This window comes from Hippocampus comes, unplaced genomic scaffold (assembly GCF_001891065.2).
Source record: "Hippocampus comes isolate QL1 unplaced genomic scaffold, H_comes_QL1_v1.1 scaffold68, whole genome shotgun sequence".
Lineage (NCBI taxonomy): Eukaryota > Metazoa > Chordata > Actinopteri > Syngnathiformes > Syngnathidae > Hippocampus > Hippocampus comes.
This window is the reverse complement of record NW_017805625.1, coordinates 4,637,695-4,652,359: the sequence shown is the minus strand read 5'-3', so window position 1 is coordinate 4,652,359 and position 14,665 is coordinate 4,637,695. Positions and strand designations below refer to the sequence as shown.

The window sequence follows — 14,665 nt, the reverse complement described above, 5'->3', positions numbered from 1 at the left end:
TTAAATTCGGCTGTCACTCGTTTTGCACACAAAAATATAAAGCCGTATAACAAGCAGGAATATTCTGTTGATTCATACATTGGAAGAGAAATAAACATGTAGCCAAAACAGGGTTCTTTTCGTAACGGTTAAAGTCGTTGGCGTCTAACATTAGCTGAATGACATACCGTATTTGCCCTGAAGATGGCAGTATTTCAAAAGCTCCCACCAAAAGAAAACAGGAAGTGGAATCACCGAAGAAGAAGCCACCGCGTGTTGGTTCTACTTTCACTCATAGAAGAAGCAACCACTGATTTTTTTTTGCATAGTATTTATGGATGAACATCCTTTCTTTTAGTATCCTGTTTTCTGTATGCTCTGTCCTAGAAATGTTACTTGCGACGAAGTTCATCAATTTTTAGTGATCGCCCGCATTGTGTACTCGTATTGGTTGTTGAGGGTAATCTCAAACTGGTGCAAACATCATCTGTGATTGTTTGGATAAAAAGTGCAGGACTGGAAACTACGATGATAAAGGATAATCCTTGGAATATACCCCCTAATGCGCCAGCATGCATGGAGAAGCATCTCTGTGCAGCGCAGTACAGAGCAGGTAGGTGACCAAAGGCAAGGTGAACGAGTTCACGCAAATTTGTTTTCTTGTGCTCACCACATGTATAAAGAGCAATGTAACTTAAAAATGTTTCTGATCTTACATGCCAGTACAGCAGAGAAATGGTCGGAGGCTTTGTCACCACTATATTGCTACAATGCGTTCTGCCATTCACAAATGTGGCATTCAGCATTTAAACAATAACCGAATGAAAATCCATCCCCATCCTTGTTTCTGTTGTATGCATTTTATATAAACACAGAACCCAGATCCATAACCTTGCACTAAGTGAGGGTGAAAGCTATGCTCTGCTCTGTAAGCCAGCTCGACTGTCCTTATACAGCAACCACCGCAGACTTTGAATTGCCTAACCACTGTACTGTGGCACATTAGTGTGGCATGAAGGCAGAAAATTTCACTTAATTGGTATGAAAAGGATTTATGTAACTGCAAAGATTTTCTCCCATCATCTTCTCTCTCTCAGATGGCACCTTGTTGCTCGGGTCTTCCAGCCTCACTGGCAGGAGTTGGCAGGGCTCAGTGTGGATCTACAACAACCCTGAGCAGGCCCCCAACGAGGGCTTCTGCAAAGCTGGCGTGCAAACCGAGACTGGAGTAACGGACGTCAAGTGGATTTCAGAAAAGGGTGTTGTTGTGGCATCAGATTCAGGTAAGAACAGATTTTGTTAACTATGATGCTTTTGTTTGAGAATTATGAGCTAATCTGTGATGGGTTGACTGTGACAGGTGCCTTGGAGCTGTGGGAACTTGCTGAGGATGAGCGCCTCCTGGTCAACCGTTTCACCAGGCACGAGCATGATCATATCGTCACCACTGTGAGCCCCGTAGCTGCAGCAAACAGTGCCATCACTGGGAGCATGGATTGCAGGTAAGAAGGTGTTGAACGGATTCGCAGTGCAGGATTTTTTTTTTCTTACAAGAATGTTTGTTGTCGTTTGGTTGCAGAATTAAAGTGTGGGACCTGAGTCAGGAGATGGTTGTCACGTCATACAATGGTAAGGACAACAACATTGTGTTCTTTTACAGCTGAATACACTGCAGTTCGACTCTATTAAGTCAAAATGCGCTGTGTAGTTTATAAATGTTGTTAGTTTTAAATTCGGCAGCTAGCATATGGACGGAGCCAGTGGAATGTATTCCAGCAGCCGGAATCTTTAAGTGGATATATTTTCATAGCTCAAACATGCATTTGTGTGAAGACTTGCTCGACAAAGTAGCATCCACGTTTCCAGGTTGTAGTTGTTGAGTCATTTGATTGACAGCTGAGGAACATAGTTTCATTGTGACTCTTTTATTTCTACATTTAAAAACCAAAAAAAGCCATTTACTTTTTTTTTGTCTCAATCGCCCAAAAATACTAACCGTCATGAAAAAAAAAAAAGTCCATTAAGTGTATTGTTGTTTACGACTTGCAAAATGAATGTTGTTTCCCGTGTCCATCCTCCAGCGCACACACAACCGGTAACTTGCGTTGCCTGCAGTCCTACGGATGATTCGCTTTTCATCTCCTGTGGTCAGGTAAGATGCTGTTTATCAATTCTGAGTCAAATTGTGTTTAAAAAATGTACAGCGAAAGCATAAAGAGGAACGTAGAACTATTCCCTTTAAGGTTTGTCTTATCTCATCTCTTAGGATGGCCGTGTGCTCATGTGGGACACACGGAAACCAGATAAACCAGCCACAAGAATAGGTAAGGAACGCTCGCTAGTTTGTTGCACATTTGATGTTAGAAATGCAGTGTTCCCTTGCTATACTACAGAAACTTTTAACGCTCCTGGGAATGAAGAGTCGGAGTTGACATTTATTGAATGCTGGGGAAATTGTAAACAAGAACGCAATGAACCGACATGTCGGGTATGCTGTCGGCCACAGCTCATGAGCTTGAGCCAACCTCCAACCAGTTCACTGGCGTCACATGGCTCTCCTCCAAGCACCGCCTCTTTAAGGCACATATCTAATGCACTGATGCTGTAAAGCATTTTTGTGTTCACATGTTTACAATGTCTTTCAAAAGTCTCCTTGATTAAGTTTAAATGAGTTTAAAGCATGTGATAGAGGTCAAACTTTTTTCTTTTTCAATTATACGGTTATCACCTAAGGATTAGAATGCCTCCCCTGCAGTGAATGGGGTTTTGCCGTATATATGAACAAATTTGGTTGTAATTTTCTTACTCATTTTTTTTCCCCAGGTGACAATGGTCTTAAATTTCTATGACAGTATACTCTATCTGTATTTCCTCCCCCCATTAGATTTAGAGGCTTCCCACTGCTTGCCCACCACTGTCTCCTGGCACCCTGAGCACAGAAGCACCATTGCTTTTGGTATCAAGCCCAGCTTCTTTAACAAGACTGAATTTTGTAATCATGTGTTTTCCCACACCCAAGTCACATTCCTTGTGCCTCAGGCGACGAGCTCGGCAGAGTGACCGTCAAGGATTTCCTAACGACAGAGCCAGCTCGTGTGGCGAGCGTCCACAGCCGCAGAGTGAATGGGCTGGCCTTTTCTACACACAGGTACACCGAATTATTTTTGTCTCTCAACTTTGCTTCTTTTCATATTTTAATTATGAGTATTTAACAGACTTTTTTTTTTTTCATTGCAGCGCATCTTTGCTGGCCTCCATTAGCGACGATTGCTCCCTAGTTGTTTTAAACTCGGAACTGCAGGAAACGTGAGTGTTGGCACAGATCCACTTTTCTGAGATTATAATATACCGTGTTAAACTTATAATTTTTCTGTTTCACTTTTTTTTTTTTTTTTTTAGATTTAGAGATAGACGCCACCAAGACTTCATCAAGGGGGTGTGCTGGCTTCCCGGAGGGTCCAACAACCTCACCACCGTTGGCTGGGATCACCTTGTGCTTCACCACACGGTGGAGCCAACAGGGGGCACCCCCAACTCGTCTTAGACCCAAATACACTTCGAAGCTCATGCCTATGTAGAACTTTAGTGAACTTGGAATTCAATTATCCTTCGAAGTTATTTCTTATGTTTGGAAAATAAATGATGTAAAAATAAAAGGTTTTCAGTGTCACTCCACTCAAGAGTGCCTCCGTTATGAATATGAACCAATGTGTGGAGAGGGTGCTGCTTGTTCCTCACCTTTTGACCTACCCTGAAGTGATTGTAGGTAAGTAGAAACATGAAATAATAAACCGAGCTACCATTTGACGCACACACAAAATTTGAGACTTTTGAAGATTTCTGATCAATTTGAATTTATTAACCAGATTCAGATTGGTGAGATATGTCAATCAAATTTGCTTAGGTGATGACTACTTCAATCATACTCTTAACATATATAAATATATGTACAAATATAATATTGCTGCATGTCAGTACTAGTACATTTGAGCTTTTACTGCATACTATAAAAATAAAACATCCTTCATTGATAACAATAAGAGATAATACAAAGCAAACATCTGCACATTGCAATCTGATTGGAAAGACCCTACATGACATACTTTAACAGTGAATGAAGATTACAGTTTGGGTGTACTGTATGTGATGTGCTTAATTTCACTTCAAGCAATTGAACATAATTGCAAGCAATTCAAATTTACATTCAAGATTTCTGACAAAATTTGCCATGAACAATCAACATAAATCTGATGGCTGATGTAAAAAACAAATTGTGAATTTACTGCATGTCGTTTGGCTGCAACAAGACCGGTGGGAGGAACAAAGTCACATTCATAGCGAATCAAGGCAAGAAGCCTGAACATTTGTCAAGGAAAATTCGGGAGTTATGACTTTCACAAATCACCCTTGAGCAGCTCTCGCTCCAGCCCATACGTTTGTGTTTGTCCTGAACACATTGTTGATAGTTGATCTCTAATGCTTAGCAACATTAGAAAACCTGTTACATTCTGACCCTGTAGCACATAACTACTCTTAAGTAACACATTTACAAAATATACAATGGATATTGGTTGATTGGTACCGTGTGATTATAGTCAACATAGCAATGACAGAAATATCGATTTTTGCAGACTCCCACCATGCTAGCCAGCCTTGAGACTAATTTTGGGTCAAGCCAGTGCTGTTTTAGATAAAAGTATGCCAAGCTGTCAACTGCTGCATGTCACTAAGCTAAACAGTCACAGCTTTATTTCTGTTTCTGTTTGTCTATTCTCTGCTAAATTTTTATTGACTTGACTTTTTATTCCATAAATCGAGTTTATGCTACCAATCTTGACCAACAACGTGCCAAATACTGAGAACTTGATTGTAAACTAGCTTTGAAATCCTGTAAAAATTAGAATAGGGTCATTGTCATGGCATCCCTGGAAAAGCTATACGACTAGCCTGGACCAACTTGTTAGCACTAGCATCTGTGCTAATATTCGTTGATCAGTGCCTTCTGATTTAATAACTTCACTTCTGATAGCATTTAGTGCGACACAATCACTTTGTTTGTTTTGCTTCTAACAACATCTGATAACAAATGTGAATTTATTAAAGCAGAGGTTTGATTGAACAGTGGCTTGAAACGAAACTACCCTTGCAGTTCGTGGGCAAAATTGACCGTATACATAACAAAGGAAGACCAAACCCGTTTACTCATGATGGCCCTTTTCTAATAAGCGTAATGGGTTGTTTGGATCCGGGCCGAATTCGATACGTCATTCCATATTGATGGCTTGACTGCAGTTCATTGCTGGAATCGACAACACAGTGATAATTAGACTGGGATATCGATCCAAATGTGATCCAAGTGGTAACAACACAAGGTCTTACCTGTTAACGTCCGGAAATTTTCTCACCGCTTTGCCATCCTGCTTGTGGTGGGTTGGCGTTTGGTTGGTCACGATAGAAACACTTTTGGCCTGCGACGTGGACTTTGGGATGACAGGGACTCTGACGTCCTCAGAGAGTGGGACACTCCAGTCTTCGGCGTTATGGTCTGCCTCATTCGTGGCGGTCATTTTATGGTCCATCTCCAGCATCTTTCTTTGTAAGATGCTCACAAGCGTAGACTGGCTTGGCGACAGAGGCGTTGGCGGCTGTGCGGGATTTACCATAGAAGTAGTCTGGAATTGCGGCTTCGGTTGGATGGCGGCATTCAGAGATTGGTGTTTTGAGGTTTTGGGTACCACTGAAGGTGGAATCTGACCAAGTAGAATACAGTTTAGACTTGTTTGTGGTGCCATTCTTGAGAAGGTGTTTGGAGGACAAGCGGAAATAGGGGACTCCATAACGCTATGGCAATCCTCGAATTCTGGAGGTGGAGGGAGTAAAAGCATACTTAAGTGTTCCTTGTTCCCTCCAGATTTAATGTAGGAATCATTCCTCTGCACGAGTCGGTTGCTCATGTCTGTAGATGAAGGCGGTTCTGTCAAACGGTATGTTGGTCCGTCACTCATCCGTGCAATGGTTGCTGATTTTGTTTCCCAATACTGCACGGGACTGACGGGTGTTGGACTTGGTTGTACGTGTTCCTGATGAAGGAGAGAAGAGCTTGAGAGGGCTCTTGACATTGGCGGCAAAGTTTGGGGAGTAGTAGAATTAATTTTCTGAAAGCTTTCTCTCCGCTGGTCATTGTTCATGTTCCCAATTTCATGAGACTGAAAGCCCTTATTCTTATCCCTTTCCTTAGCCGCCATGAGGAGAGAAAATGGAGAAGCTGCAGGAGCCTCTTGAGCCGCATTGCTTTCGCCACTGTTGTGTAATTTATGACCGACTAATGGACCCAATTTACCGGCGGGTTTTGGACCAGGTTTCCCTTGGATATCCTCAGAAGTCAGTAGAGTTTTGTTCCCTGTCTGAAGCTTTCTTGGTATTTGGTATGACACTCTGAGTGGTTTGACAGTTTCATTCTGGACTGACATTGTTACTGGATCAGCCTTTGTGTTCGCCTCAGGCAAGGGTAAGCGTGAGGGCAGAATACTTTGGATATTCTCTTTGTGATAAAAACCATCAGAGGGAATTGATTTGGGTGGCTCGTGTAGAGGTGCCTGAGAGAGGTGTGTACTTTGAAAATTCTCTCTGTGATGCAGCGGATCTTTGCGAATTGGCTTGGTCGGTGAGAGATGTGCGGTTTGTAAATTCTCTTTATGGTGCAGTGGATCTTTGCGAATTGGCTTGGTTGGTGTGGTTTGTAAATTGTCTTTGTGATGAAGTGGATCTTTGCGAATTGGCTTGGTTGGCGTCTGCTTGGGGATATTCCCATTGACGGGGACCAACATTTGTACTGGCGAAGCGGACCCAGTATCTTCCAGGAGTAACATCTGCTTGGGTCTGGAATCTTGTTCCACATAGCCCTTAAGGATCGAGGTGTTGGAAACATTGTTAAGCTTCGCTGTGTTTTGGGGATTGAAGGTTGACTGTGTAGGAGTCTGCACAGGGGGAGGTGGGGCAGGAATCTGCGGTGGGGAGTCGAGGTTGGCCATAGATGAGAGTCGAATAGGTTTCGGAGGAGGAGTCTTGTGGGTCTTCTGCTGCTCTTTACCAGGGGGAGGCGGTGGGGCAAAATTTGGATGTTTGGGAACTTTAGCTGGGGACGGTTTTGAAATGGGGGTAGAAGATGCAGAGCTATTGGAACCTGTTGACGGAGGCTTCGGTGGGGTCATTGGTTGGGATTTTGTGATACGGCGATTTTTATCTTCCTTGAGGGGTGGCTTTGGAGCAACTGTAGGGGGAGGCTGAAGGGCAGCCATCTCTAAACTGCTGAGGTAACCCATGAAGTCTGGTGGAGGGAGGATAAATGTCTCTGGTGGCGGGGGAGGGGCCATAGAGGGAGGAGGGGGAACCAATATTTCTTCCTCTAAGCCATAAGACAACCGGTCTCCATTCACTATGAAAGAAAAGACAGAATGACAGACAGAAAAGCAGCGCTTTAAAAATTTTAAAGCTCTAGAATTTTGCTTCTTCTAAGTTCTGACAATCCTGACATAGACCAACAACACTGAGCACGAAAACGAATTCTGTGTTTCCACTTTCTTCAGATTGCTTGATTAGAAGACAGCCGTGTCTTTCAAGACACGATCAGATAGGAGTTCTACACCATTGCAAAGCAAAGCGGATTGTAAATTCAGAAATGTTTCGGAATGTGAAATAAGAGGAAAGACATTCACTCGAGTCCAAGGGCACTCCCATTCTGTCAACAAACTTGCCATGTGGTTGGTGGCACATTCAGACTAGCACCACATATACTCGCACTGCAGCACTTTATAGAAACAAACCGATTGTATCAGTGAATCACAAACAACGGTAGGAAAGGTCAAATCCTGAGGTGTAATACGAACTGGTACAGAGCGCATGTGTAAGGTCCTTAAGCAAAAAGCACTCACCTGCACCGTTGATCTTTGGACCACTGATAGTGGGGAGGACCGGTACTCTCGGTGTTGGAACAGCAAACCCTTGAAAACTCTCGGATGACTATGTTGGGGGGAAGGGAAAGCAAATATCAGCCTTAGCAATGCTAATCTGGTGAATCTGGAAATAATTAAGAGTTGAGTGTTCTTGAAAAAGTTTAGCATGTCCAGTGCTTGCGAGATGATTGTTCAATTCCCTTCTATTGTCGGTATTAGGGATGGGCCAGTAGGGAGATTCTGACGGTATGATAACCGTGTAAAAATATTGCATTTTTCACCGTATTACTTTAATGCAATTAAGGGTCTTGATCGTGCATTTTAAGTGGTAACGGGACCACTGTTTTCTGTGTTTCACGACATTCGCGTCATATTATTCACTTCACTACCAGACATGCACCATGACGGATGATATAGAAAGCATGTCCGAGTTTTAACTAAGGCTTTGAAATTTCCTGACAGACCAAGCACATGCGTTACAAATCTCGGACAAAATGTTCTGAATTTATAGTTGACAAAACGCCCGTCAAAAATGTCAATGGTGAGTCAAATTATTTTTCAAATCCTGATGATAATTGATGTTTTTCTGTGATTCTGTCAAACGTGTGAATTGGTCTATTCGGATATACAGTACAGTATATTCTTCATGTTTCTTGTGATGTTTGACCCGCTGTGACAGCTCATATTTTCAGTCGGTACATTTACATACATTTATTCCTTACTATGGTATTTTAACAATTTTCTTTTAATGTGTGGGGATGGTGGTCGTGAAGTAATTGCATATGAAATGCATCACGAGGTCTCAGTTCCAGCCTCCTTTAAGCTTCTGTTTCTGTCATATTTTCCATTGAGCATTGTCTTCGAGTGAAAACTTGCACACACCTCGCATGCTTTCACTCGCGTGCAAAACACGGTGAATCACAGAAAGAGGCTCCGCCTTTTATTGCTCACCAAATTGCTCAGTGCTAACCATGTAAGGCCAACCGGCTCGCTGTCACTTAGAAACATGATTGTTTGTGCTCGAGGGGCAACGATTTGCTGCTCTGATCAAAGCTCAGACGCCACTAATCACAATCATAAAACAAAAACTGTTTGCCGCAATACAAAATCCAGGGCGGGTTACCATGTTGTCACTGAGTGCGCAAAAAAACTAAAAGAAATGGGAACCAGTACACAGAAAGGTACCAGTGATGGCAAGAAGATAATTTATGATGAAGAAGTTAGTGCAAGAGAGCAGTTGTGAGCGACACAGTGCAGTCTCTGCAATGGAATGACAGAAATATTAGAACGTTATGTCATTTGCAGTCTGTATACGGTAGTTTGGATCTGGACTGAGTTATTTCAATTGTCATTGTTTATTTTTGGGGGGAAAAGTGTTCCAAAATAGGAAGAAAATAAAGGATGACCAGCAACCAGCCAGAAACGGATTGCGTCTGACCTTTAAGGTTCTGTCCACTGCTGAAGCAAACTTTGCCATGTCTTTGGAGGAAATACAACACGTGACATTGGATATAAAAGCGGCCATTGATTAAAAAAAAAAAAAAAAAAAATTAAAATAGCGCAAGACGTGAAGACTGCAGGTACAAGGGTGTGTTGTTAAGGTTGGCCAGAGTTCCTTTTCGATTTCAGCCGTTTTGTTCTCTTTGCTGCGCTCTAATTTTTCATGACGCATAAGGGCTTCCTGCCCATGTGCTGCTGGGTGCGCCATATCCAACATGCCTCAGATGCAAACACTCACCACACCCATGCATCAGGGTGTGTGAACCGGAGTGTTTAGTCATGTATTATGAATTATGAGGCATTTGTTTGTGTAAAACAGCCATATAGACTGCTCATTTAAAAAAAAATGTTTTGCACAATAAAGAGACTGAAGAATGCAGTTGCCGACAGACTTCCAGAACTTTTTATGAGTTTTTTTTTTTTTGTTGTTTTTTTTTTTTTATGAGAGCTGAGGGAATCTTGTGGAACAAGAAGTACAATGCAGTGATCGGGTCTTTTTAACCCTTATATGAATATTTTAAAATGTGGGTAATGAATGACGTATTTCATTATTGTGGCATATATTTGTTTCATGAATTTTTAAAAATGGATTTTTATTTACTTATTTTAAATTAGACACAATATTATAAACCAGCATGTATTTGACCTCAACATACTTCCGAGTTTATAATGAATAAATGAATATTACTCTGATGACTGATGATTTGAAATACGCTATCTCGATTCACTGGACACGTCGTGTATTTATTTGCACAGTTTGGTATCAGAAATCGGTGGTATTGAACATCACGACTGTAAATAAAGGCATCTGCGCAGTTTATTATGTAACAGACTTTCCAGATTCCAGAAAAGCAAGTGTTGCATGAAACAAAAACAATCAGTACAGTATGAACAAGGCAGGCTGAGTGACATACTCACAGTGTAATGCTTGACAGTGGGTCTAGCGCGCACGCTGGCAATACCCGACTCTGAAGACGTTGGCGAGTTCAGCACGAGATCCACATTATCTGGGCAAGAAGGGCAAATCTTAGTTAAGACTGACATTATTTGACATGTTGGCAAGACAATATTAATTTAACAAAATGTATGTTGTGAGTGGAGTTGGCAATGACAGAACTGCATTGCATGGTCTGTGATTAGTCAGCAATCAATTCCATAGCATTCTTACCAATTTTGATAATCATGTCGACTTAAAATGCCCATACAGTTAAAATGCCCATACATATCAATGGTCCCATTTTGATCCTATCATCATGGAATAATTACACATCATTTTTCAATTATTCCCGAGGGGAACATCCCTTGGGCAATACTAACAAATGGAATGTCAACTTACATCCATAGCAGATTGTGTTTAGAGTTATGTATATTTTTATAGGTTGTGAAAAATGCATCAAGTCAAGAAATGCTTTTAGGATGGGTTGTTTGAAATATAGCAAGTTTTAGAAGCATACAGGATGTCACGAACAAGAATCATGTTAAACTGGTGAGGAACTTGGCATAAAAACAAACAAAATAAATCATGTTGCGAAACCGGGAAGGAGCCATAAAATAGTTGTGATGGGAGGAGATAAGTCACCTCAGCGTTGTGACGTTCTTCCGATGTTTTTTTAGACTATTTGTCAAACGAGAAAGAGACGAGAAGTGAAGAGATGTCGCACAAAAGCACTTAGCCTCGTTGTTATGTCAAACATTTGACTTTACACTTTCCTCGTGAGGCCAGGTGAGACGAGACACATAGCACCCAAAGACAATGCTGTTTTAAGAGACAGACAGACACACAAACAGACACACACACACACACACACACATACCTGTACCAGGCAGTGTCTTTAATTTCAACACGTGACAAAATATCATCATAGAAAACATGAAAATGTAAAACTGAACTAACGTGGGAATCACCACGGAATGACCGCGCCGTAATGTTTCAACGAAGGGCTTGTAAAACACACCTTCCTGATTCAAATGTTTTTACTCATCTAGCATTTTTACGTGGTGAGAACTGAAGATCACTATGCAGAAGTTAAAAGCAGGAACACAACAAATCATTGAACTAATATAAGGAAATAAGGGCAGCTTCATCTGGGATTATTTGTTTTCCTGTAACATAAACATGGATTGATTGATATTTCCTGTTTGAGAAGGCAAGCTGCAATAATACAGTAAATGATTACTAGACAATGCTGTATGTCACCATAGCCGCATTAGAGGGCTGGAAATATTTGTTGTTTGAATAGGTCAGAGTCTATCTATCCATCTATCTAGCTAGCTAGCTAGCTAGCTTTGCTAGTAATTGTACTGATAGCTAGCTTGGAAGCTAGCTAGCTACCTAGCTATCACTACAATTACTGATAGCTAGCTTGGAAGCTAGCTAGCTACCTAGCTATCAGTACAATTACTTTTTATTCCATCTCAGGTCATATAATTTGGGGGATTTATGTGACGCACTTGGGCGTATTAGGTGTTGCTGTTGTTGTAGGTCATGTGTTACTGAATCAGATCGGCATTCTGACCTTTTAGTGGACCATTTTTAGCTTTGCTGTTTTAGCCACACAATGTGCTGGAATTTGTTGGTCTCATAATATCAGAACAAATAAGGTAGCATGGCTGTGGCTCAGATGGTAGAGTGGGTCATCCAGCGTACGAAGGGTCAGCAGTTTAAATCCCACCCCTGACACTCCACTGGAGTGTTCCTGGGTATTGTAAGTAAGAATCTTTAATTTCAACACGTGACAAAATATCATCATAGAAAACATGAAAATGTAAAACTGAACTAACGTGGGAATCACCACGGAATGACCGCGCCGTAATGTTTCAACGAAGGGCTTGTAAAACACACCTTCCTGATTCAAATGTTTTTACTCATCTAGCATTTTTACGTGGTGAGAACTGAAGATCACTATGCAGAAGTTAAAAGCAGGAACACAACAAATCATTGAACTAATATAAGGAAATAAGGGCAGCTTCATCTGGGATTATTTGTTTTCCTGTAACATAAACATGGATTGATTGATATTTCCTGTTTGAGAAGGCAAGCTGCAATAATACAGTAAATGATTACTAGACAATGCTGTATGTCACCATAGCCGCATTAGAGGGCTGGAAATATTTGTTGTTTGAATAGGTCAGAGTCTATCTATCCATCTATCTAGCTAGCTAGCTAGCTAGCTTTGCTAGTAATTGTACTGATAGCTAGCTTGGAAGCTAGCTAGCTACCTAGCTATCACTACAATTACTGATAGCTAGCTTGGAAGCTAGCTAGCTACCTAGCTATCAGTACAATTACTTTTTATTCCATCTCAGGTCATATAATTTGGGGGATTTATGTGACGCACTTGGGCGTATTAGGTGTTGCTGTTGTTGTAGGTCATGTGTTACTGAATCAGATCGGCATTCTGACCTTTTAGTGGACCATTTTTAGCTTTGCTGTTTTAGCCACACAATGTGCTGGAATTTGTTGGTCTCATAATATCAGAACAAATAAGGTAGCATGGCTGTGGCTCAGATGGTAGAGTGGGTCATCCAGCGTACGAAGGGTCAGCAGTTTAAATCCCACCCCTGACACTCCACTGGAGTGTTCCTGGGTATTGTAAGTAAGAAACTTTGGTCAGTTGCCTGACCAAAAATAAGGTCCGAATTCCTAGCATATAATAAAAGTTAGGCGGCATAGTGGTCGACGGGTAGTCAGCCTCACAGTGCAGAGGTGCATGGTTCAATTCCGGCTGCGGCCTTCCTGTGTAGAGTTTGCATGTTCTCGCTGTGCCTGCGTGGGTTTTCTCCGGGTACTCCGGTTTCCTCCCACATTCCAAAAACATGCATGGCAGGTTAATGGAACACTCTAAATTGTTCCTAGGTGTGAGTGTGAATGGTTGTATGTCTACGTGTGCCCTGCTATTGGCTGGCAACCAGTTCAGGGTGTACCTCGCCTACTGCCCGAAGCCAGCAGGTATAGGCTCCAGCACGCCCGCGAACCTTGTGAGGATAAGTGGATTAGAAAATGGATATTAAATTAGTGGTAGGATGTAAAATAAAAAATAAAATACAAATACAGTATTTCTTCACTGTCCTTAATTTGATTTTTCAGATATTTGCTGTATTATTTATTTTCCCAATCTTTTTACTTCCACTCCCTACATTTAAAACTTTGAACTGTTGTTTTCGGTTCATTTGCTGGACAATATCGAAGTCATGTAGGGAACATACTTATGACAAATGTATTAATACAACCAGCTTTATTGCTTTGTATTCATTTAATGTATATTTATTATGGTATTGTTGTATTATTTTTCATTATTCGTAGATATTATATTACATGTTATATTATTGTATTAATGCTTTTGTTGTTTTCTTCTCAGTGTTGATGGTGTATATTTCCCAAAATGAATCAGATTAGGGTGAAAAAAATTGACAAATGCGTTTTCTAAAAAACACCAGCTTCTGGTGTTTAAAATTTCAATCTAATCTGAAGAAAGACATCCAAGATGTATTTTTTTTCAGGTGTTAGGATTTGTTACACAGTTAGCATGTGAATGTGCGTGTTTTGATAGCGTAAAAGTGAAGCCAACGCTAGCCCTTGGTTTAAAATAAACAGCAACATAATTTAACGTGTTCTGATTAGTCCTTATAATTGACAGTAAGATTATTTGCATTTAAAGACGTTGTAGTGTCTAATTTTTTAATGTGAATAAAGCACAGGAGTTAAATCGGGACTCTCTTTTTACATTTATTTGACGTTTACTGTACTTCTTTTTAAGTCCATACTTTTGCTCCCTCTGTTGAATACAATTTGGAAGTTTAAACACCCATAGATTGCGGGAAAAGAAGTCTACGTGCATGAATGCCGTGTTCATTGCCGAGATTCATCTGGTGGGTGTCACATACGAAGTATAAAGGTCGCATATCCTTCCGAGGAAAATACTTTAGATGCTTCTTCCTCCAGTGCACCTGCTCTGCTCGCAATCTACTCACCCATTTCCCTCATTTTGATGCTGGTGTCGAAGAGAGACTGGTCCTTCCGACCCAAAAAGGCCAAGGTTCCCCTCTTCATCTTGAGCAATGTCTTTACTATGTGTGAGGATCACAAGTCACACATTTTCACAAGATGCTTCGCGATTCCGTCGTAGGACAACTACGGCACACTCAGGCGAATTAGTGCAAACTTGGGAGGAAAGTGGTGGAAACAAATGGCATTAACTCCGCCTCCCGTGCTCAAGTTACATTCTCAACAGGTG

The 14,665-nt window shown here is 41.2% G+C and overlaps 3 protein-coding genes across 4 annotated transcripts in view; 2 read left to right on the top strand and 1 right to left on the bottom strand.

Moving 5' to 3' along the window:
• The first annotated feature begins 206 nt into the window (after positions 1-206).
• wdr77 (WD repeat domain 77) lies at positions 207-3,693 on the top strand. The gene is made up of 10 exons (XM_019880866.1): positions 207-592; positions 1,077-1,262; positions 1,340-1,481; positions 1,559-1,608; positions 2,061-2,131; positions 2,246-2,303; positions 2,864-2,935; positions 3,019-3,127; positions 3,217-3,285; positions 3,379-3,693. The coding sequence occupies exons 1-10, from the start codon at positions 508-510 to the stop codon at positions 3,521-3,523; spliced, it is 987 nt and encodes a 328-aa protein (XP_019736425.1). The 5' UTR covers positions 207-507; the 3' UTR covers positions 3,524-3,693.
• Positions 3,694-3,696: 3 nt separating this feature from the next.
• The window catches only part of LOC109522351 (GRIP and coiled-coil domain-containing protein 2-like), a 29,052-nt gene continuing 18,083 nt past the window's right edge, over positions 3,697-14,665 (top strand). The window contains exon 1 of one of the 2 annotated variants that reach the window (XM_019880862.1): positions 3,697-3,749. The gene's annotated coding sequence lies outside the window, so the exon portion shown is untranslated. Of the gene's footprint in view, positions 3,750-14,543; positions 14,663-14,665 lie in introns of those variants that run through there. The other variant, XM_019880863.1, reaches the window with a different exon arrangement.
• Positions 3,808-14,554, bottom strand: LOC109522352 (ras-associated and pleckstrin homology domains-containing protein 1). Its single transcript, XM_019880864.1, has 5 exons — positions 14,403-14,554; positions 10,350-10,438; positions 7,911-7,998; positions 5,359-7,414; positions 3,808-5,278 (listed from the first exon to the last, which is right to left on the bottom strand). The coding sequence occupies exons 1-5, from the start codon at positions 14,479-14,481 to the stop codon at positions 5,182-5,184; spliced, it is 2,409 nt and encodes an 802-aa protein (XP_019736423.1). The 5' UTR covers positions 14,482-14,554; the 3' UTR covers positions 3,808-5,181.